Here is a 22,996-nt window from a genome sequence, read left to right as displayed (position 1 = left end):
TTTAAGGAAGGGAGGGATGGATACCGGATGCTATTCGGACCACATCGACCACTTAGATGAAGGTTCATTCGGGTTCTTCGTTTGAAGCATGACCTTGGTGTGATGAACAGTAATCCTGGTTTTCAGATGTTGGGATTTGCGAATGTTGTAGGCAATGCCGGCCAGGCGACCACGTTCTTGTTTCATTCTAGCAGGGAGGTCTGTACGTACAGTGATGCGTTCGCCTGCCGCTAGGTCCCCGTTGCGATCCGTGGGCTGTCGTCGTGGCTGCTCGAAGGCGCGCAAAACTCGATCTCGGTCGTACATTCTTGCAAATCGGACGATGACGGGGTCCGGGGCTGTAGGTGAACCACTGGTTCCGGAGGGGGTTTTCTTTGTTGGCAATCGATGGGCGTTGACGATTTGGATGTTGTCTGCCTCTTCGTTGGGGATATCCAAAATTTTGGCAAAAGCTTTGGAGGCAGTTTTGTAGATGTTTTCTTGGGGTTGGGCTGGTATACCATAAAACAACAAATTCTGCTTGCGGTGGTGAATTTCGTGTTCCATTAGTTTTTCCTCGAACTCGGCTTTGATTTGATCCAGGTATCGTTCAAGGTTAGGGATTTTTTCGGATTCAACCGTACAGATTCTCGCTGAAGTATCTGCTACAGACCCTTCGAGATCCTGCATGGTGGATTTAACCGAGGCGAGATCATTTTTGACGGCATCCAAATCCAAAATGACATGATCCAGTTTGGCCCGTAGTTCCACTTGGAAGTCGGAGAACATTTTCCTCATTTCAGAGAGCAAGTGTTCATTCGGGTCCGGGTCGGATTGGGCCGCTTCCATCGCGTCGGCGCGTTGGGGGTTGCTGTTGCTCATTGGGGGTTGCTGTTGGGTCATGCTTGGTCGGCGGGCTCCTTGCCGTGGGGGGCGATTGGTACCCGAAGTACCCGGCATGACACTACCGCTAGAGGAAGGCGTTTTTGTTGGGTGATTTCCCCCACGAGTTTGGTCCTTTTGGCAGGTTGTTTTCCTAAGGTAGTATTCGCTGTTTCCACGAGAGTTTGTCGTGTTCAGCATACTTCTAAAATTTCCGACGATATGGTACAGGCATACAGTGGTATTCTAAGTGTGCATTTGAATGTTTGGAGGTATACTGAGAGCTAAGATGCCCCACGTCTGCTCGCTCTAACCGCTCATGTCGCTCATGCCGCTCATGTCGCTCATGATGTGACATTATATAGCTTGTCGGGAATGTCCCTTTAAATCCTTGTCTCTCTCCCCTCCCCTTTGATACAGCCAATGCGTACGCAGAGTTGATGATGGCTGGAATGACCTTCACCATTGAGCCAGTGCTGCTGGAGAGGATGGACAAGCCGTCCATCGGAGATGACCAGTGGACAGTGTCAGCTGTGAATCACACCAGGTGAGAGGTCAAATTGCCTTTTGATATTGTCACTGTACCGTGGTCAGTGCTGTAGAGATAAACAGTAACTTGGACCCCTGTGTAGTAAAAATGATGTTAAAAATGTCGTAGAAGAAACTTGCCCTCCAACCCACCCAATACCCTCTCACAAGCTCTAGTATGTAGGTAAAAATTAAGATTGCAAAAAGTATTGAAATGAATAGATTGTCAAATAGGATGTTTATTTTTCATTTGAATCGCTATGGTAGTCTCTGTTTTGTTTTGTTTAGATAAAGATTGAATTTGAAGTTCAGAAGTAAATGTCCTGTTAAACATATTGCCAATTGAACTTGCTCTTATGACTCAAATTCCACTCACAACCTCCAATTATGAAGGCAAAATACATGTTATACAGAAACAGAAATTGGAAAAAAAACACCCTGAAGTAATAACCAATTAGACTGTTGACCTGTCATCTAAAACATAACAGTGACATTTGTCTGACTTGAAAAGAAGACAAAAAAAATTCAATTTACAGTTCAGCTATTTTGTGCATCCCTGCTACTCCCACTGCAAACACTAGGTACGCGTATGCAGTTCTAAGCTGTTGCATGGTGAGGTATATTGTTATGCAGGTTTTAAGACTCATACGCATTCTACACATGCTGCATATGTAAGACCTTGTGGTATGGAAAGTTTAGCTCAGAATGTCTACTGGAAGTTGTGACTGTGAGTGAAGTAGAGGGCAGTGTTTAATTTCTTATTTCTTCCTCATCGGTGCAGTTTCTTTTTCATTTTTGCCCCTAATCTTTTTGTGCAGTGACTCCAGAGGTGATGGCTTTGGTCTTTTATCCCGTTTATTTCATGGGCATGAAACAACAAGCATATATGTTGAATTCTGTACATTTTTCAAAATCACAGATGAAAATTTTCTTTTTATATGAATATATTCTGTGACAGTCCCTTGAATTTCTTGTTGTATTGATTGTCGTACTAACATAAAAAAGAAACAAAAAAAGATTATGCAAATTGTGAGAGGTCATGAAAGAAAGGATGTTAAATAAAAGTTATGACATTCCCAAAGGTTATAGTGTAATCACCAAAAATATCTAGCAGATAATATGTGATATGTGTGATGGATTTCAGTTACGTGTTATTTCTGAAATCATAAAACTCCATAATGCCAGTGCACCTTTCAATGAACAAGCACTTATCCGTTATACTAACCCAACAGTGAATTGTAGGTGTCCTGGGTGAGCAGGCATGTCAGCTTTTAGCACCCTGCTTGAAGGCATGGAACCATAAGCATATTTCTTAACTCCAGCTGCTAATAGAAAGTGATGCACTTTTCTGCTAGTTCAATACTACAGCTTGAAATTAATGGCAATCAACTCTACCCTTTTGATGTAAAACTGCAATCCAAAGAGAAATGATATCTATTGCTCAAGGTAACACTGTGACTTCAATAATGTAATATTGCCCACCATTCATGGTTTGCAGCTGGTGAAACATTGAGTGCCTGTCTTAAATCAAAACAAATAAAAGGATTTTCTCAAATCTGTGATGGTCGAAGCTAGAAGATGTAAATGGTTATGTTAACAAAGAAGGATTCTCAATGGCAGAAGTAAGACCCTTTAATAATACTGGAGGAACTGGTTAGCCTCATTGCAACAGTTCATCGTTGGTATGCTTTCACTCTGACATTGAAATTAGCTTTATCTGTAGACCCTATCTATCACTAACTTGAGGTGGTCCAGTCGCAGGCCCGTTGCTAGGATTTCATGGGAGGGTTCAGAATTTGAAAAAGTGGACCTTTTAGTTCATGTTTATGTTTCACATTGGGGATGCAAAAAATATTTCTGGTGCCACTTTTGAGTTAATCAGCTGACAAGCGAGCGAGCAAAAAAAAAAAAAAAAGACTCCTCCATGCAATTTTTCTGTTTCTCCTGCCACTTCCGGGTTTCATCGGCCGACGAGCAAAAAAAGAAAAAAGGGGCTTCAACACAACTTTTCTGGCACCACTAGTACAGTTGCCTCACAAAGGTGGTTTCTTGGTTTCTTTAACAAAAATAAAAGGGGGTGCACTTTTCTTTTTTTTGAAAAAAAAAAAACATAAAGGGGGGGGGGGGCACACCCGGTGCACCCCCCTCTGGATAGCATGTCTGCATTGCAATCCAGAGACTTGGTCTCGAGTTTAGGCGAGCATTCTTATCATGCTGCTCACTGCAGTAAATACAAATGATGCACAGGATAGAGTGCGTTAGTGTAGGCGTATAGTGCACTCGAGGGTATTTACAATTGTGAAACATGCACTACATTGTAAATACCCGAGAGTGAGCTACGCCTCCACTAACGCCACGAAATAATCCTGTGCATCATTTGTTTTATAGAATGGGTCGAAAATTCGAAAACTAACAGCGTTTGTCAGTGTTTTTCACGTATCTTTGTGGGTCAAGACGTCCGAGGATGTTCGTCCCAAACATTTACGCACGTCGCACTCGGAAATCCCGCACATGTAAGTACTGTACGTATAAGCGTATACGTACGCCACATGATTGTTGTGCACAAGAAAGGCCGGCTGGCAGCCCGAACGAGAAGTTGTTTACAGGATTGATAGCGCGTATGGTAGCGCGCGACGCACTTGTAACAACTGATTAAGTGCGCACTGCTAGTGTAAACATTGTGACGTCAGTGACTTTACGCTTTAGATAGTAAAAATTAATGCACGCACACGTGACTCATTTCAGCGCTTCCAATTGGCTACATTCTTGAACCCATTTTATAACAGGTGATAACACCCTGTCCCTCAGATGAGACATAGAGTGGAGGGCCCATGTGTTGGAGAGATGCAATCTGTGTACATATAAGATTCTTCCTCACTTCTCCTCAGACAAGCAGGGCCCAATCCAGTATATCCATCTGACACATACAAGGTAGAAAATTGATTGGATGATCTTTAGAGTTTGTGTGAAGGTGGCATATACACAAAGTAGCATGTGCCAAACTTTACTCCAACTATACTGTAGCGTCACATGTAGCATTGAGAAATGTTATAAATTGTATTTGTATATAAATTTATGCTTACTAAGTCTTCCACTCTAAGAATTGTGTTTGGTAACTGCCATGAAGAATAAGATAGTGTTTGAATACCTGCATGAATGTACAACATACAAACTGCGGTGAGGCCTTTTCTGCATTGCCAATGAGAACTGCTGCCTTCAAATATTGCAAGACATCATTTCCAGAAACATTAAATCAATCAAACTGTACAATCTAGGGCAACATGTGTGTGTATTTATAATCAAATCTCATCATGTACTCCATAGAATAAGAAAATACATGCATTTATGAGTTATAGCAAGCTTTTGTTTATAATAAATGTACTATATACACCATATATTTCGCGAGTCTAAATTTTCGGGAATCAAGAATTCCCGACGATATCGCGAGTGGTTAAATTCACGATCTTGGAGTCCTGTACTGAACGGAGAAAATGTATACGCCGCGTACATCACATTCACATCGGGATCAGAGTCAATATTTTCGTGTGTCTTTTATTTCGCAAGTAGCACCCGACTCGCGAAATTCAAGAAAAATAAAAACCTCGCGAAATATTTGGCGTATAGAGTAACTGCGTCAGTAAGCGGCTGTGCAGCCGTTCGTGGCAGGTACAACATACACGGTAATATACAGCTAAACACAGCATTGCACTGTTACATGCACACTACACATATACTAACACACTAATAATCAACAAAAACCAACCGATGAAATGGGCACGATCTCTGACGAAAGTGAAATTTTCTCACCTAAATGACAACATATCGCATCCAAAATAAAATTTTCCGTACCTCTTAACATAACAATTAAGAAATAATGGTCCAAGAAACTTGATTTTTTGTCGTTTTCCCGATGCTCATGGATTTTGAAAACATATCCTCACATAGAATAGAACTTTCGCGAGCCGATGTGGGCCGCCATTTTTGTTCGGAAAGTGGATGTGGATGTTACGATCGAAAAAATTCAGAAAAACACGAGAAAGACATCAACAACACCGCCAGAATTGCGATCTTGTTTGCGGCCAATGCATGTGCGCCCGCTATTTTCACGTGCTTTCGCAATGGGAATTGGCGCTTACGCAATGTTCGCGAGACATGTGAAGGCGTTCAGCTAAAGATTGCGGAGCACGCACGTATTGCATAGGGATTGTACATCGTGCCGCAAGCAGAAATACTACGTCGCATATCGCCCTTATCGGCGAAAATTGTGCCGGGTTTTGCCCTGGTAAATCATGAAAACTGCGTTGGTCAATGATAAATTTCTTTCATGAAAACAATTGCGTTAATGAATAATCTTGTCTATAATATATGAAATGGTTGAAAATAATTTGCCTGATTCGTTTACAAGTTGGAAAAACCCTTAACAATGCTTAAACTGCCGCAAACGGGATATTTTACTCTACAGTATGTGCAAGGTATAGTAAGTCAAGAAAGAAATGGAAGCTATCGATATGTCTTGAAAATAGATATTTTAAATGAACAACTCATTATTTCAGATGAAATTGGTGTGAGTATTTTTAAAGCATGATTTTTTAAGTTTCTTGATTTGAGCATCCCATCTCACTTTTTTTTTTTTTTTTTTTGGGGGGGGGGGGAGCTTGCTAAGAGACTATCCAAGCAGTATTTTACAGGTCAAATCTTCTATTCAATTATTCACCCTTCAGTTGCACTGAGAATTATGCATGTACACTGTACATGATTCGCATCTTGATGATGTATTGTATAATCTCTTATTTGAATTGAAGTCTAGTCCTGTAAACATGAAGGGGATGAATTAATTGAAAGGTGCTTTTGATAATGTTGCAATAAAATAATCCAACATTGAATACACCTGGGAGTGTTTGGATTGCATATGTGTACCTATTCATTGTTTGACCCATGCAAACAGTGTTTAGGGGTCTGTCATATCCGTGTATGATAATTTGAATTATTCAACAGTTGACTTTACCGTGTAAAATTTTGTGAACTCTGTATTGATGAGAAAGGCATACAATTGACATCTGTGTAAATGTTTTCAGACATGTTTGATATTTACATAAAGATTTAGCTTGACTCAGCTCCAATGCAATCATACTTAAATACACAAGGAGCACAGCATGTGGCACTTTCAGTGGCTTCAATACATGTACATGTTTCCGATTATAATTCCACATAACATTCATCTCTTGGCTGCATTTAGAGTAATGATTGACAGTAATGATATATTCAAAATTGCATTTGAGAAGAATCCTGTAGAATCACAATTATTTGTTTCTTGACGAACAACTTTGCATGTGGTCGAATTTGTGATCAAGAACCACAGTAGCAGAGTGAGGAAAATAAATCTCCGGTTTCTAGAAGCACAGTGTGATTAAACACATTGAGAGGCAACTATACACTCTCTTTTTGCTATAATACAAAGGGAGGCAGTGTTTTTATGCATTGCTAAGTTTGCAAATGTCAGTCAAATCATGAAATACTGTATGCTAAAATCAAACCACTGCTAAATTCATGCCATATATTGTGGTTTCATTTGAATTGGATACACACAAACAGAAAGTAATGAAATTATAGATTTTTACATGTTCTCACAGAACAGCAATATCTGTCACATCAAATTAGATAAATGATAATGAAGATGTCATGAACTAAATTCATTTGAATTTGATACACAAAAACAGAAAAGTAATGAAATTATAGATTTTCACATTTTCACAGAACAGCAATATCTGTCACGTCAAATTAGATAATAATGATAATGAGCAATGGTTATAAAGTATTTAGTATGGATTTTTCTAAGTGCATTGCTACAGAATAAAAAAAATTGAATTAAGATGTAGAATATAATTACCGGTACGTGATATGTATGCAAAGAGAGAGAAAAAAATATTACAATTGATAGAGTAAATGGATGTGGAGCATTGATTTAAACTTACCTACCGGTATACTTTGAGTGTTTTAAGTGTGAAAGGGGAGTTTGTTCCAAAGAAATGAAGCATTGACAGGTATATGTCCTATCACCATGTTGGGTACAAGATGATGAAAGGCCTCTCAAGCCTTCCATTTGCTTGAAAAAAATTCTTCAACACGTTCGGTCTCCTGTCGTGAAATCACAAGATGAAATTATCTCCCTCATATTTTGTGTATAGTTGTCGATTGCTCCTGATAAAGAGGACTGTCTTGGTAGTTTTGTGTACAAATTAATGTCATCATCACCTCAGCTAATTTGCATCGTACGTGAATGTGATCAGCATTACTGTTTGTGGAAATTGTGTTGAATTTTTGAAAGTCCTTAACTTCCTAAGGCTGATGTCAAATCGTAGTGAAACTGTAAATGTTCTCTATGTGCGATTTCATTCTCAGTGTTCATTATGATCAACTTGAAAGATGGAGGCGATTTTCACTCTTTGGTCAAAATTCCCTCCATTCCGCGTCAATAGACCTCACCAATTCAATAATGAATTTCGACGACTCAAAGGAAATGTTTGGAAACGAGATGTCGGTGTAGCCGCAGGCATCAGATTTTTAATGAGAAGGTTTTGGGTTGCCATGGCGATGGTTTATAGCTCTTCCGTCTCCCAAGACGACAAAATGTGCTAGTCTTGATTATGTTTCAAGGAAGGCAAGATGTGTCTGGAGCAAGTCTTTGTGGGTGACCACATGCTACGTTCCTTCCGTCGTATTCTGTAATTGCTGTCGCATCTTGTAATTGCTTCAGGTGTGGGGTAAAAAGTGTGCATGAAAGAGTTTTGGTGTCATTGTCCTCGGAGTAGGTGTGGCGAGAGTGGTTGATGAAGAAATGCAAATGTGCAATCATTTGCATTGCAGCAAAGACATGCACATGATGTGACAACTGGAGAAAGAATTTCACTGCATGCTCTGTTTGTATTCACAAAGAAGAGGGTGAATGTTGATGCAGTGCTGGTACACTGAATGTGCACCAGTTTTGTGGAACAATGTACAACACTTTTTGTGTGTGTGTCCATGTCAATACTTATTCTGCTAAATGAAGGGAACTCAGCTCAAGAAATGTGTGTTGATAGCAGTGTCACAAAGTTCACACGTATCCAGAAAGGTGGCTGTGCTTTACTGTATGACAGGTCGTGTCATTGTGTTATCACATCAGTGTGAATGCTGTTGAGTAGATCATTTTTCGATACAATCCAGTTTTGAGGAAGGACTCTGCCAAGGAACGAGGAGTTTAAGTGATCATCGGCGTTGGTTTGTCTGTTTGCAAAATAACTCAAAATGTTGGGAACAGATTTGAATGAAACTTGCAGGAAAAGTTGATAATGACACAAGGAACAGATCATTAAATTTTGGTAGTGATCCGGATATTTTTATGGATTTTTGAAGGATTTTCTAGTCTCTTTGCAGATAGAGTCAATGAACTTAAGAGGTCAAGCTGCACATATTTGAGGTTTGCATATGTGCTCTAAGCGCATGCTCTACTCATGGGAAGCGCTACGTAGCTGCAAGCTGATGACGTAAACAAAGGCTTCTATAATGGGAAATTGGACGATTTTCAGCACGTGTGTACGATGGGTGGGAATTAGCTGCTTGGCAGAAGTCTGCGCTCTCAGAGTGCATTTCTGTTTTTTTTTTTTTTTTTGGACCAATTTTATTTCCCCTGCTGCACACAGCTCAGTAGTACTTAACCCGGAATAATGAACAAAGTATGAAGAGTGTTATTGCTCCATGTTAGGAGGATACAAAAAGTGTTTGATTTGATTTATTTTGTTCATAAAAGTCGAGCATGTATTGGTAATGGATTTTCACCATAAGAATTGGATCTTGTTCTCCTCAGCTTCTGAAATGAGGTGCATTATGTGTATGCGGTTGTGCATGTCCCTGGAACTTCCCAAAACCCAGGGCCCTGTTTCATAAAGCTGTTCGTAGAGTTACGCTCGACTTTACAAATGACTGGAATATGGCAAACCAAGTGGGTTTCCTAATCATTGTGAATTTCAATAGCTAAAGTTGAAATTTGCAGGTGATAATGATTATTCTTACATTTTGATACACGTTTTTAGTTGAAAGTGTAGTTTTGCCCCCATGTAGATGAAATATGGACATACAGTGGTACTTAATAGGAAAATGTAAGAAAAAAAAGGGCACACGTATTGGCGCTTCATATTCAAGTCGTTTGTAAAATCATGCGTAACTTTACGATCAGCTTTATGAAACAGGGCCCTGGTGTACTACTGCCTTGTGACCAGCATCTAACGTAATTCACAGTCAACTTGTCAGTGATGATACCTATTGCAGCTCCATATGGGCAATTCCGCAGTTAGGTGGACATGACATGGATAAAAGAAATGTGCCTCTTTATCTTACTCTTTAATCTAGGTATCAACTAATGCCATGGATGTTCACCAATCATTAAGGTCTTTCAAATTCAGTAGATTTTATCTTTCGTATTTATTGATTTCGCGAGATCTAAAACCATCATTTAAAATGTACATGTGGGACTGGGGATGCTGAAATTCACTTAAATGCAAATTACAGTGGGTTCCTTTGAAATTTTTTCCTCAAAGTTTTGCTAAAGGGTAAAAGATAAATACATTTATATCAGGGCTGCCAACCTTGAGTGAGAGTTTGGCGTGAGACACTGCACGAGCGAGGGAGCGGACAACAGCGTAGCCAGGATTTCATGTTAGGGGGGGCGGTTAGTCTGCGAGGGAGCGAAGCGACCGAGCCCTAGCGAGCGGAGCGAGCGAGGGGGGGAGGGTGTGGGAGGGTGGTGTCCCCCCTCCCACGGTAAGAACTTTTTGCATTTGGATGTTGTAAATGGTGCAATTTGATGCATGTTTTTGCGCGTTTTATCGATGTGAAACAGTCCCACTTGTTTATGGTAGCAGTTTATTTTGATGTAGATTATTATTGAACAATTTGCCTATAAAATGGTATAATTTAGATACACTTCTTGTCCGTGATTTTTTTCACTGAATATCATGAAAGCGACTGAACCCAAGCGAGCGGAGCGAGCGAGGAGGTAGGGGAGGGTGTGGGAGGGGGGTGTCCCCCCTCCCACAGTAAGAACTTTTTGCATTTTGATGTTGTAAATGGTGCGATTTGATGCATGTTTTTGCGCGTTTTATCGACGTGAAACAGTCCCACTTGTTTATGGTAGCAGTTATTTTGATGTAGATTATTATTGAACAATTGCCTATAAAATGGTATGATTTAGATACACTTCTTGTATTAATTCTTTTCACTGAATATAATGAACGCGACTGAACCCGAGCGAGCGGAGCGAGCGAGGGGGTAGGGGAGGGTGTGGGAGGGGGGTGTCCCCCTCCCACAGTAAGAACTTTTTGCATTTTGATGTTGCAAATGGTGCAATTTGATGCATGTTTTTGCGCGTTTTATCGACGTGAAACAGTCCCACTTGCTTAAGGTAGCAGTATATTTTAGTGTAGATTATTATTGAACAATTTGCCTATAAAATGGTATTATTCAAATGCACTTCTTGTATTAATTCTTTTCACTGAATATTATGAACGCGACTGAACCCGAGCAAGCGGAGCGAGCGAGGGGGAGGGGAGGGTGTGGGAGGGGGGTGTCCCCCCTCCCACGGTAAGAACTTTTTGCATTTTGATTTTGCAAATGGTGCAATTTGATGCATGTTTTTGCGTGTTTCATCGACGTGAAACAGTCCCACTTGTTTAAGGTAGCAGTGTATTTTAGTGTAGATTATTATTGAACAATTTGCCTATAAAATGGTATAATTTAGATACACTTCTTGTATTAATTCTCTTCACTGAATATCATGAACGCGACTGAACCAGAGCGAGCGGAGCGAGCGAGGGGGTAGGGGAGGGTGTCCCCCCTCCCACGGCGAGAACTTTTTGCATTTTGATGTTGCAAATGGTGCAATTTGATGCATGTTTTTGCGTGTTTTAACGAGTTGAAACAGTCCCACTTGTTTAAGGTTGCAGTATATTTTAGTGTAGATTATTATTGAACAATTTGCCTATAAAATGGTATAATTTAGATACACTAGTCTCCTTGTATTAATTCTTACACTGAATATCATGAATGCTGTCTGTTCAGCAATCAAACAGAAAAAGCATGCATACGAGGGTGTAGATAGGGGCATATCCCCTCCCACACGAAGGTAATTTTGCATTTTCAGACCTGAAATTCAGCGATCTGGTGCAAATTTTTGGTGCAATACTTTTTCATCGAAGTGTTAAAATCACGGAATTTAGCTCTTATTCCGAATGTGCACCATCTGTGCGTATGTATAAAGTCTAGTGAGGTATAGAGCTTAGGAGAAGGGGGATTCCCCTTCCCGTTTTTAGAATTGAAATAAAGCGATCTGGGTATAGCCACAGTCTACTTCTTTGCATGGCCGGGGGGGGGGGGGGGGGGGGGGGGGGGGGGGGGGGGGGGGGGGGGGGCGAGCAGGGAGAAGGCGTGGGCGAGTGTTATCTCCACCCTTCCCTTCCGATGGAGCTTTTATCTTTTTAAGGTTGAAATTGAGATATCTCGTATACGCATATTTGATGGAATCAACATTTGAGAAATCACCAAAAAAAAAAAAAAAACCTGATTTTTTTTTTTTTTTGGGGGGGGGGGGCTGAGGGAGGAAAGGGTCGATTAAAAGGGGAAATTCCCCTGAAGATACATGAGGGAACCTTCAGTTTTCGGAATATAAGTGATAAGTCTTGTGCACTCAGAATTATTCAGAATTTTTGTAAATCTAAAAAGTGTACTTGGCTAGGGAAAGAGGCACAGAGGGGGAGGGTTTGGGAGGGGGATACCCCCTCCCAAGCACGAGAGATTTTGCATATTTTGAATTGAAATTCAACGATCTGGTGCACACTTTGAGTGAAATATTAAACAAAATATCTTATTTGATGAAAGGTTGCAAAGGAGACCCGCTTCATGTGCATGCATACAGTATACACGCATTTTTTTTCCGCCTCCCAAATCCCCGGTCCAAATCTTAGGGGGGGCGACCGCCCCCGTCGCCCCCCCCCCCCCCCGGCTACGCCAGTGGGAGCGGAGCAACCTCCTGGCTAGCGCATGGCGGCCTGCTGTGCGGCCGTACGAACGTACGTACTACTAGTATGTACACAGTACGTCAAGCGATGTAAAGCACACGTCATTGCTATACATACTGTAATTTGCCATAAGTACAAGCTACGCTCACGCGGTATGGTAGAAACCAATCGTAATCCAATAGCTCGTCTTTGCGCGCGAACCGAAAACGATTATTATTGGTTAAGCTTTACACCCGCGCGGGAAAATCTCGAAACTTTGGGCTTGGGCATATCGATATTCGGAATATCAGAGAATTTAGAGATATATTTATTTTTTTTACATTCCATTTTGGGGGTTTAGCGTGAGATTTCGTTTATCAGAGTGAGACAGTCAAAATTGGTTGAATTGCGTGAGTCTCACGCTGATTGCGTGAGAGTTGGCAGCCCTGTTTATATACTCTAGAAGTCATGTGACATTTTGTCAATTACAAAAGGGTGAAATGACCTGCGGAATTACTCCGGACAAATGTAACGTTACTAACCGTAACGTTACTAACCATGCTTTTGGGGGTCTAGCTAAGAAATTATTGGTCGAACTGCTAAAAAGCATTGTGTGAACATTTGTCATGATGCAATAATTGAAATTAATGCAACACTTTGTTTGAAGTAACTTGAATTTTTGCACACTTTTTGTTACAAGACTTTGATTTTTTTGTCATGTCCTTTTTTCGTGACGTTACTAACCAGCCCTTTAAGTTGCCATAGCAATGCCATTATTTCTTGGATTGTATTCACTCTTTCCTGTATCATAAACCTGGGAATGATGAACATGTTTTTGACATAATTTTGGCTTGAAATGAATAAATGGTAATTTAGTAGTAAAAACAAATATCTAAATTTGTTCAAATGTAACGTTACTAACCGCGGAATTGCCCATTTGTGGTTTTTAATAGTAGGGGGTTTGATAAGATGAGTAGTGAGCAACTGAAAGATGCATTTTTAGGGAGAACATTACACGTTAGTGCTGGTGGAAATGAGCTAGAGCTGCGGTAACACTTTGTGGCTACGTCTAAATAGATTCCCACTCACCCTCCCCCCCCCCCCCCTCCCCTTCCCCATTTCTTGTCGGTCATTCACACTGCAGCATAATCTGTGTGTAGATCATGGAGAGAGAGAGAGAGAGAGAGGGAGGCTGAATACGTTTTTCAGCATTGCCAGGAAACGTTCCATCCTTATGTGAAAATTTGTACAGACTTTCCAGCAACCAGAAATAATTTAGTAGTTGGGAAAGTGAGTGACATTCTCTTTTAGAATTGAGTTGATATATCAGTTTGAGGGAAAGGGAGGTTCATTGCGAGAAAAGCTAACTTTTCTTTTATTTTACTGCCTACACTTTGTAATTCTCTTTATCCCTATATAATTCATTTTGCTACCAAACCTTACACTTTTATCAAAAATTATGATTTCATATTTCTTGTACAGAGAAGGATGTCCTGGTTCAGCACAGGTGTTGCCCTGAAATTCCACTAATTTCACTAATTTTGATGTTTCTCAAATATATGGGCATATACAGACCTATCTGCCAAGGAGAATATGCAAAATTATACTACTCTCATATACCAAGAACATGTCTGGGGAAAAACAACAATCTTGGGAGAAAAAGGAAATTTGATGTTTTTGTTGTTGTTTGTACAATCCAAATGCAAATCTGCTCGACACCTACATTATACAGAGTTACCAATTTATTTTACTATCTAAACTGTCACAGTTTGTGTAACTTTTTTTGGGAATGTCTGATTTTATCCTCTGATTTTCCCTGATTTATTTCACAGATCTTTCTGTTGTCATACAAAGCAACGTAATATCAGGATGTACTTTCCCTGTAAATTGTATGTTTCTATGTACAGCTTGTATGTGTGTGTGTGTGTTTTGGAGGGAGTTACTGTAAAAGTGGATATTTTCCCGCGATTAATTTTTCACGCTCGACCGAGTAGGAAGAGTTTCGCGTGTTTTTAATTCCGCGGAATCACAACATCAACTACTGGAACACATGTACATGGCAAGTAAAAATATTTGCGTGCTTTTATTTTCGCGCTAGTTTCTGGTTGCGCGATATGCGGGAAAATTTCAACACTGCGAAAATTTCCACTTTTACAGTATACATACTTAACAATGATTATTGCTGCAGCAATTTCCGTGAGAAATTGATTACAAGATGTTAAAGGGCGGGGTTGTGGGAACAGTGGCAACATAATTGAAATGACTAGCTGTATTACTCAGGTCATTTCTACTTGGTCAGCTTTTTCTAAAAAACAGTGGAGTAGTTTCCTCTCCTGAGACTTTGTGTTGTTTTCCTGTAACCATCATTAAACAAGCATGGCTAAATCATTAAAGAGATGTGGGGGGGGGGGGGGAGGTCACATTGCATGTCTTGAATCATAGAAATCTTTTGTTTAATGCACACTGTTAATGATAACAGTTACTGGCACATGGGCTCTATGTAAGTCTTGGGCTGTGCTTTCACATCAGACTTCACAATCAGAAATCCTTACCCAAGCTGCCCAGTCTGTCAAAAAAGGACTTAAAACCATCTATCTCAAGGTTGCTTGCTTGTAAGCATTGGTAGCTGCCTTAGTAGTGACATAAAACATGTATTTAATGGTACAGCCTGTTTCAGAAATCCAACAGTTGAACTTCACTGTTGCAGTTCTGTATAGAGACCCACAGTTCGCATACAATTGAGCCTGATACTGACTTCACTTGCCTTCTTGTTCTCTGTTCTCGTGTGACAATTAACAGTGCAACAGGAGTGAAAAAAATCACGTAAAATACTCCTAGATGGTGCTATATCTAGATGCCTCATCAGGCACAATACCTATTTAAGAAGAAGAAAAAAAGAAGAAAATAACCTTTAAAAGAATTCAAAGGGAGTATCAATTTTCCTGAGGGCGATGTTTCAAGTATAACAAGTTGTCATCATTATGAGCCTTCATGAAACTGATATCGAAAGACTGCCCCCGGGACTAGAGTAATTGCACAATCGTGCCTCAAATTGCCCGCTTGTCCAGTTTCCTTGGAGATTCGCTGGAGCCTCGAAACAGCCTTCGTCCCGTCGAGAGGCTGCCCATTAGTAAACAGAAATCCCGTTTATCATTTCCCATCAAAGAGAAATCACCATTAGCAAGTTGATGATTGGAGGCTTGACAGAGAGAAGAGGAGAAACAGACGGACAGACACACACACACACACACACAGACACACTGACTCAAGTCTTTGATGATCCAGAGGGACTCTCAAGGGATTTAGATGGCAAGAGATTTGGCTGTAATGAGGAGCGAGGATGATTACTTTGAGCTTCTCATAGCTCAAGATGACCAGTTGCCTCCATCAAATTGAAACGGCATCAAGCGTACCAATTTGCTTTCTTGAAAACGTGCAACACTTCTAGTGGTAACTAACTCTATGCATTTGTCGTATTGACTCGGCTTTGATTTGTAAATGCTCTGAACCGATTCTACTCAAAAGGATAATGTGTGAAATCTGCATGTTAGTATAGAGAGGATACTGTATTTTCATGATGCCATATATTTCCCTTATTTTGCAAGGTGGACCTTTAAGACAATAAGCCAGTTCGTAGTTCTACTTTGCGCATGAGCAGAAAAAGGTCATTCGTACCAAGACGCATGATGGTTTTTAAATTCACGGAGATAAGCATCTGTCATATAATGATTATTCATGCAATCCTTGTAAATGATACTTGCCAGTACATCCACCTGACAGCAAACTTGGTATTTGGCAATACGAATAAACACATGTTTTAATGCAATCAATACAAAACAAAGAAATGCCCCCCCCCCCCCCCCAGGGTTGTTTGACAGACCATTCTGGTCACCTGGTCTCGCTATGCAAGATCATTTTTTGTTTAACTCGAATTCCATAAATTGTTACGCCGGGCAAACTTACCGGTAGGCATTACGTTGCTTTGAATACGAGTGAAGTGCCTAACCAACTGAGAAAAAAGAAAGGTCATTTGTACCAACGTGCACATGAGCTAATTATGAACTGGCTTATTTTGCGAGTGGTTTCATTTGCAATCAAGAACTGCATTGATGAAATGAGAAATAAATGATACACCTTTTCAGGAGAAAAGTTAGTGGTGGTCCATCTTGGCGATGATAAACAGCACATTTGTGTCACAGGAGGCCTTTTATTTCAGTAATTAAGAAACAATTTGTCATGAGATTTCAAGTGGATTCTTTTAATTTTGAATAAGTATACACGATTGTGAACTTTGCATTAATTCATCCATTCCAGGCAAATTTAACTAATTTTGAATTGTTGTTGTTGTTGTTGTTTTCTCAGAGCTGACAGCTGGGTAGTGTGTATAATATGCACCGGTATGTGTCAGTGGCACAGTATAAAGGAAATAATTGTCAGCCAATCTTTGAGTGATATCTGTCTAAATGTATAACTACCTTGTGTATCAGGTTGCCCGTCATCTGGTCAATGCAGATTTACTTGATGACTGTAAAAGAATCATAGTCTGGAAGCATATTCACAGCATGATATTAAACCACTAAAGAATAGTCCTAATGTATACTCAGGCAGGTGTCTATGGGAAATGCGTGTTGTAGCAAAATCAGCCCATTTAAATCAATGAGCTTTACTTAGGATTGCACAGTTTAGTGTGGAAATTGTTCTCCTTATTACCTCCACCAAGGGAGGAGGTTTTAATTTCATTACCATTGGTTTGTTTGTTTGTTTGTCTGCATGCAAAATAACTCCAAAAGTAGTAGATGGATTTGGATGAAACTTACAGGAAAGGTTGACAATGACACAAGTAACAGATGATTAAATTTTGGTAGTGATCCAGGAATTTTTAGGGAATTTATGAAGGATTTTTGATATTTTGGCAGGTAGGGTCAATGAACTTGGGAGTTCAGGCTGCGCATATTTGGGGTTTCCAGTGCGTGCTCCCGTTTCTGCTATAGTGAGGCGCAGCTGGAAGTTTATGACGTAACAAAAGGCTCTATATTGGGAAGTTAGGCAACTTTCAGCATGCATATATGTATGGGTGGAAATCACTGATCTCTATGGAAGAACAAGATCAGTGGTTGAAATGAGCTGCATGCTTGGCGGAGGTCTGTGCTCTCAGAGTGCTTCTCTAGTTGATATTTGATGTCATCAAAATATGAATGCATCTTTGATGTCTTTGCTTGTTTATCTTTTGTTTGTTTTTTGTAATTTTTAGATCATTTGTAATATGAGATAAACAGGGCAGATGAATTTTTTTCATTCTTTATTAACGTGCAATGTCATTTTTTTTCTCTCTCTCCCTGTTCTGTATGTGTGTAGGTCAGCACAATTTGAGCACACGATACTGATCACATCATCTGGTTTTGAGGTCCTGACGGCTGGAGAGGGGGAAGACTTCTCCGCGATGACTGATGCTCCGGAGGCGGACAATGTTTCCCAATGGGCATCTGATGCGGATGTGCGGAATGAGGAAGACTGGACCTTTGAGAAGAAGACATGATCCCCGGAGATTCGCATCGAGATGCGGACTTGTTTATATTGATGATCAAGATGCTGCCAGCTGTACCATGAACGGACGAATTGCTCTCGAGTGTTTCTAACGTTTGCAAGAATCATGTGTGCAGGATGCACTGCAAATGGGACCTGCTGCTTAATGAAAAGGTGGTTATTTCATGAGACGTTGAGAGCTTTTTGATTTGTACGCGCCATGAGGGACTGCTTCGTGATAGTGTCATTTGAATGTACTGTGCATTCTGCGTGTTTTCTGGCACTTCTGATGCTAAAATCTTGGAAAGATGACCACAGAAGACTTCAATTTTACCTCACTATTTGGACCTCATCAGAGTTTGATATCACTTGTTGGGGGGAGGGGAGCAGGAATGGGACGTGTTGGCATTCACATCCTGAACTGAGAATTTAAAGGGGTTCAAACTTGATTGACGAGACAAGTGGCTGACCACCATGCAGCACTGCTAGAACAGCATGCGCATCCACAGGAGAGAAAAGTTCTCATTTGCGCTTGCGAAGAGTCAGGGCTGTCTAGGTAGCTATGATATCAACTGATGTTTTGTAGGGTCTGATTATTGGAGAGAATTCACATATACATGTACAAAAAAAATGTGACAATTTCACCTGCATTATCATATGAAAGCCATTTAATGTATAACCTTGTCACTATGTATACAGTGTTATCATTCACCCTTCATGTGCCTACTGCATTTTCATCACGAGAAAAGATGCCAAAACTGCCTAGCACAAAATTTATTTGCAGACTTTCAAGAGATATAACAAGAGTTGAATCCAGCAAGTGATTTGTTAACCTGTTGAGGACGGTCTGATTTTGCTACAACACGCATTTCCCATAGACGCTTGCCCGAGTACACTCGGGGACTCGTCGTCAACGGGTTGATATGCACACAAGTAAACTGGAATGGAAGCTGGGGTACCATCCAAACCATGAGAGTCAGTCAGGATCAGTTATTGTATGCTAATTATGAGCAAAGTCACCCATGGCACTCACTCCACTACACGCCTGTAACTAAATGTATGAATGTGGCACATGAAAGGGGGAAAAAAAAGTCACAGTTGCTGCAACAGATCATGAATTTCATCTTGCCAATGTACTTCATTAGGGCTTAGCCTTGCGAGGCAGCCCTCCAAATGAAAATGTTTTTCTTGGGATTGTTGATTATGTTTAGGGTAACTATGTCATGAGATGACAGTTATCTAGATTGAAAGATTTGAAGTGGAAAATTCAAAGTTTTGTAAAGTTTGTGTCCACAGTTTTTGTATTTCATATTTCTTCAGTAAGGATTGTGCCCTAACTTTTTCAACTGCATTTTGCTTGTTTGTTTTGTTTTTGCATCCACCTTAGAGGATTTGGTGATATTTTGTGAAGATGCCTATTGTAGGTATTATGCATTCTATGACTAACATGCTTTCCCCAGCATGGCAGTTCTCTGTATGACATAATTTGTAACCCAATCCAAGAGCGTATGTAACAGATTTACACAATTATAGTCAATTTCCAACAGATATTTCTTTAAGTCTAAGTGATGACTAGCTAGATATTGTTGTATGTTTACAAAATGATGTTTGATCGATGATATTCTATTGTGCAATAAATTCTGGGGATGACAAAAAGTCAGCATGGTGTGGGCTGTGCGAGTGGGCTGTAATTTCTCCATGATTTATCTACCAGAAGATGCCCTGAAAATCCATTAGACTCCTACGAGCTGTCACTCCCTACTCCGAAATTGATCCATAATGTGTCGTGCTCATGTTAACAGACACACAGGTTGGAGAGCCCACATCATATAATACAGGCCCGGTGTTGAATGCTATGTATACGGAGACCTGTACTACGTCCCTCACAGTGATGTTATTAACCCGTTGATGACGGACTCATTTTGCTACAATACGCATTTCCCATAGACACTTGCCTGAGTATACTCGGGACTCGTCCTCAACGGGTTAACTGTACCTGAAGTACGACTAGGGATTACATTATTAGTGTGAATGAACCTATGTTTGGTGCATACCTATTCGCTCACCCATTACATAGATTCGTGATAGGAACAATCTGAATATGTTGTATTGTCATTTGAGCAGGGTACACAAGGGCGGATCCAGGATTTCTGTAACGGGGAGGCACCTTTACAAAATTAAAGAGCCCCCCCACTTTTTTCTTTTTATTTCTTTTGTTTTAACAAAAAATAAAGAGGGGGCGCGTGCCCAGTTGACCCCCCCCCCCCCCCCCCACCCCTGCATCCGCCACTGGTACTTGCAATTATCTCAACTAGGTACAGTATATGTTAGACTAGTAGGGTTTACATTTTATGTGTGAATGAGTTATTTGTCTTATGGCATGCTCCCCTCTTCCATAATGCAGACTTTTGATAGGATAAAACATCTCAGTGTTTGTTTCTGAACAGATTATGAACACTGAACACTTATGAAATAAACCTAGCTCTGGGGAACAAGAGAGACTTATGTGCATCTTTTTGGTCCAAGTAAGAGTAAACAATATCAAACAAGATCAAACAGTGGCAATATATCAAAAAGATTAGGGTGCTGTTTGAAATATGCATCTTGCTGGTTAACCTGAAATGAATAAGAGAGTGAGTGGCACTCCTTTTCAGGGCTAATACAAATTGTGTACCGGTACTGTAAAGAATCTGCAGTGGAAAAAAAAATCTAAAATAAATGTGGGTCATAACATTGAAGAGTGGGAATGTTCTTCCTTCGCCTCAGCCACGTTCACACGCTCATACTTTCATCGATGATAGATAAAATAGCTCCCAACTGAACGTTGCACTTACATGTGAATGTAATCAATGATAGGACTCGTAGTTTGCTAACAATGGACTATGCTCCAAACCTCGAGCTTCTTGTTAACTGCATTCACATGGGCCTGCTACGAGGCTGCTTATCTAGTGCCATGCTAACTCTGAGTTAGATAACTAAGAGTTTTGTTCACCCAGTCCTTAACTTACAGTACGAGAGTCCCTTAGGGTGTCTCTATCATTGAAGTTAGCCAACTTTAAGTTAACTTGAAAGTTTGGGCAGCTCCATGTAAACATGACTCAGAGAGGTTATACATAATCACTACCTACCAGTATAATTTCAACCTCTTTTGACATAAAGTAGCTATAGTGCCTCATGCAATTTATCAACATAGAAGTAGATTGTGATACCTGTTCATTAAGGACTTTGACGCTTTTGATTTACACTCTTGTGTAGAAGAAGTTGAGTGAGTGTCAGTTCTTGAACACAGAACAAGAATCAAGTGTAATGGAGTGGCATAAATGTATTTGATATTACAGCATTATAGAGGCAATGGTCAATATTCTTGCCTTCCTTTATACAATGTTCTTCCCATCAAGAAAGTTGTGAACATTCACCACTGTTCTTGCCTCTGAAATGAGATGAGAGAAGTGGCAGAACCGAGAAAGTGATCATTAAAAACAGAAAAATGGAATTTCTGTGGAATTACAATCAATTTCGTACATTATGTTACTTTGTGATTAAGAATAGTTTGGGTTTGTGTTGGGGCTTGTTTTCTCTCTTTCATTCTGAGTCTTTCACAGACTGCAGATGGAGAGTAAGCCGAAATCGCTCTGAAATGTTTGAGAAACTTTCTGCAGACTTAACAGTGGATTTGACTTCCAGTAGAGATTGGCCATGATTTCCTTTGCTGTCAAAGACAGTGTGTGTGTGTGTATGTGTGTGTGCGGGCGTGCGTGCGTGTGCACGTTTGTGTGTACATTTACGAGACACAGATCATATATCACAGATAAATAAATAAATAAATAAATAAATAAATATATATATATATATATATATATATATATATATATATACATGTATGTATATAGATAGATAGATAGATAGATAGATAGATTGATTGATAGATAGATAGATATAGATATCAAGAGTAAAAAGAGTGGTATGAAAACACCGCATGAGCCAAAAAATTGGACTGACGTTTCGGTCAAAGACCTTTATCAAAGTTAGTCTGAACATAAAGAAATAGATGCAGTCAATTCTTATTTTCTTTTGTGGCGTCACTCCCTAGTGCCAATATTATGAGTCCAGCTAGGTTTTTGATGTTATTATTTGTATCTTGGCAACACATGCGTCTCCTTAGTTTCTTGCATCTATTTCTTTATGTTCAGACTTACTTTGATAAAGGCCTTTGACCGAAACGTCAGTCCAATTTTTTGGGCTCCTGCGGTGTTTTTATACGACAGTCACTGCTTTTACTCTTGATATCTATTTATTACACACCGACGCAGAACTTTCATATATATATATATATATATATATATATATATATATATATATAATTTTCGAGGATCCTTCCTCTTCTTCAGGGATGACTGTCATCCCTGAAGGAGAGGAAGGATCCTCGAAAATTCGGATTATTCATTAAATCAAGATTGGCTATTAATGCATTCCCTGTATTCCTCTGTTGTGACTTTATTATTGCTATATATGTTATATATATATATATATATATATATATTTATTTATTATTTATTTATAAAGTGGAATGATGCTGATATCTTTTACCAAACAATTTTGCCATCTTGGGAAGGATATGTACATAATCAATTATGTTTGGTATCGATTTCATTATTGCTTATGTTTTTGCACCCCCCCCCCCCCCCTTCCTGTAGATGAACCCTGCATGAGAGAGATAAGACATACTCTTGTAATTCGGCTCGGCATGCTGGAAAATAACATGATGGAGTTATATAGCTCCCTATATAGCTCTCACTAATGTAGTGTGACATTTTAGAATGTCATTTCCTATCGGTGGCGGGTTTGTTATCGATAAACAAACAACCTGCTTTTTTTTTCGTGGAACAGAATCATTAAATCCGCGAGATCGTAATATCGTATACATAACCGTAAACAATGATGTATGCCATGCCCAGTCAACTTACAGAATGTACCTGCAGGGATGAAAAAAAAAAACACCAACAGGAATATTAAGCAGAGGGTGGATGAAAATTCAATTTTGCCAGGGTTCTTTATAC

At 39.9% G+C, this 22,996-nt stretch overlaps 2 protein-coding genes across 2 annotated transcripts in view; one reads left to right on the top strand and one right to left on the bottom strand.

The window, feature by feature from the left end:
* LOC139712939 (methionine aminopeptidase 1D, mitochondrial-like) overlaps positions 1-17,953 on the top strand; it is a 41,806-nt gene extending 23,853 nt beyond the window's left edge. The window contains exons 7-8 of the mRNA XM_071624720.1: positions 1,282-1,408; positions 17,772-17,953. Of these exons, the coding sequence (XP_071480821.1) occupies positions 1,282-1,408; positions 17,772-17,952 (308 nt within the window). The 3' untranslated portion in view covers position 17,953. The remainder of the gene's footprint in view (positions 1-1,281; positions 1,409-17,771) is intronic.
* Positions 31-1,062, bottom strand: LOC139712936 (uncharacterized). The gene has a single exon (XM_071624717.1). The coding sequence runs from the start codon at positions 1,060-1,062 to the stop codon at positions 31-33; it is 1,032 nt and encodes a 343-aa protein (XP_071480818.1).
* Positions 17,954-22,996: the final 5,043 nt, after the last annotated feature.

This window comes from Diadema antillarum, unplaced genomic scaffold (genome assembly GCF_040938485.1).
Source record: "Diadema antillarum isolate AM-2024a unplaced genomic scaffold, OU_Dant_1.0 seq00001878_RagTag, whole genome shotgun sequence".
Taxonomy (NCBI): Eukaryota; Metazoa; Echinodermata; class Echinoidea; order Diadematoida; family Diadematidae; genus Diadema; species Diadema antillarum.
The sequence above is the reverse complement of the archived record's forward strand: the minus strand, read 5'-3'. Positions and strand labels throughout refer to the sequence as shown.

Bases quoted from the DNA above. Each gene is read 5' to 3' on its own strand.
- LOC139712936 (XM_071624717.1), bottom strand. From the start codon at position 1,062: ATGCTGAACACGACAAACTCTCGTGGAAACAGCGAATACTACCTTAGG.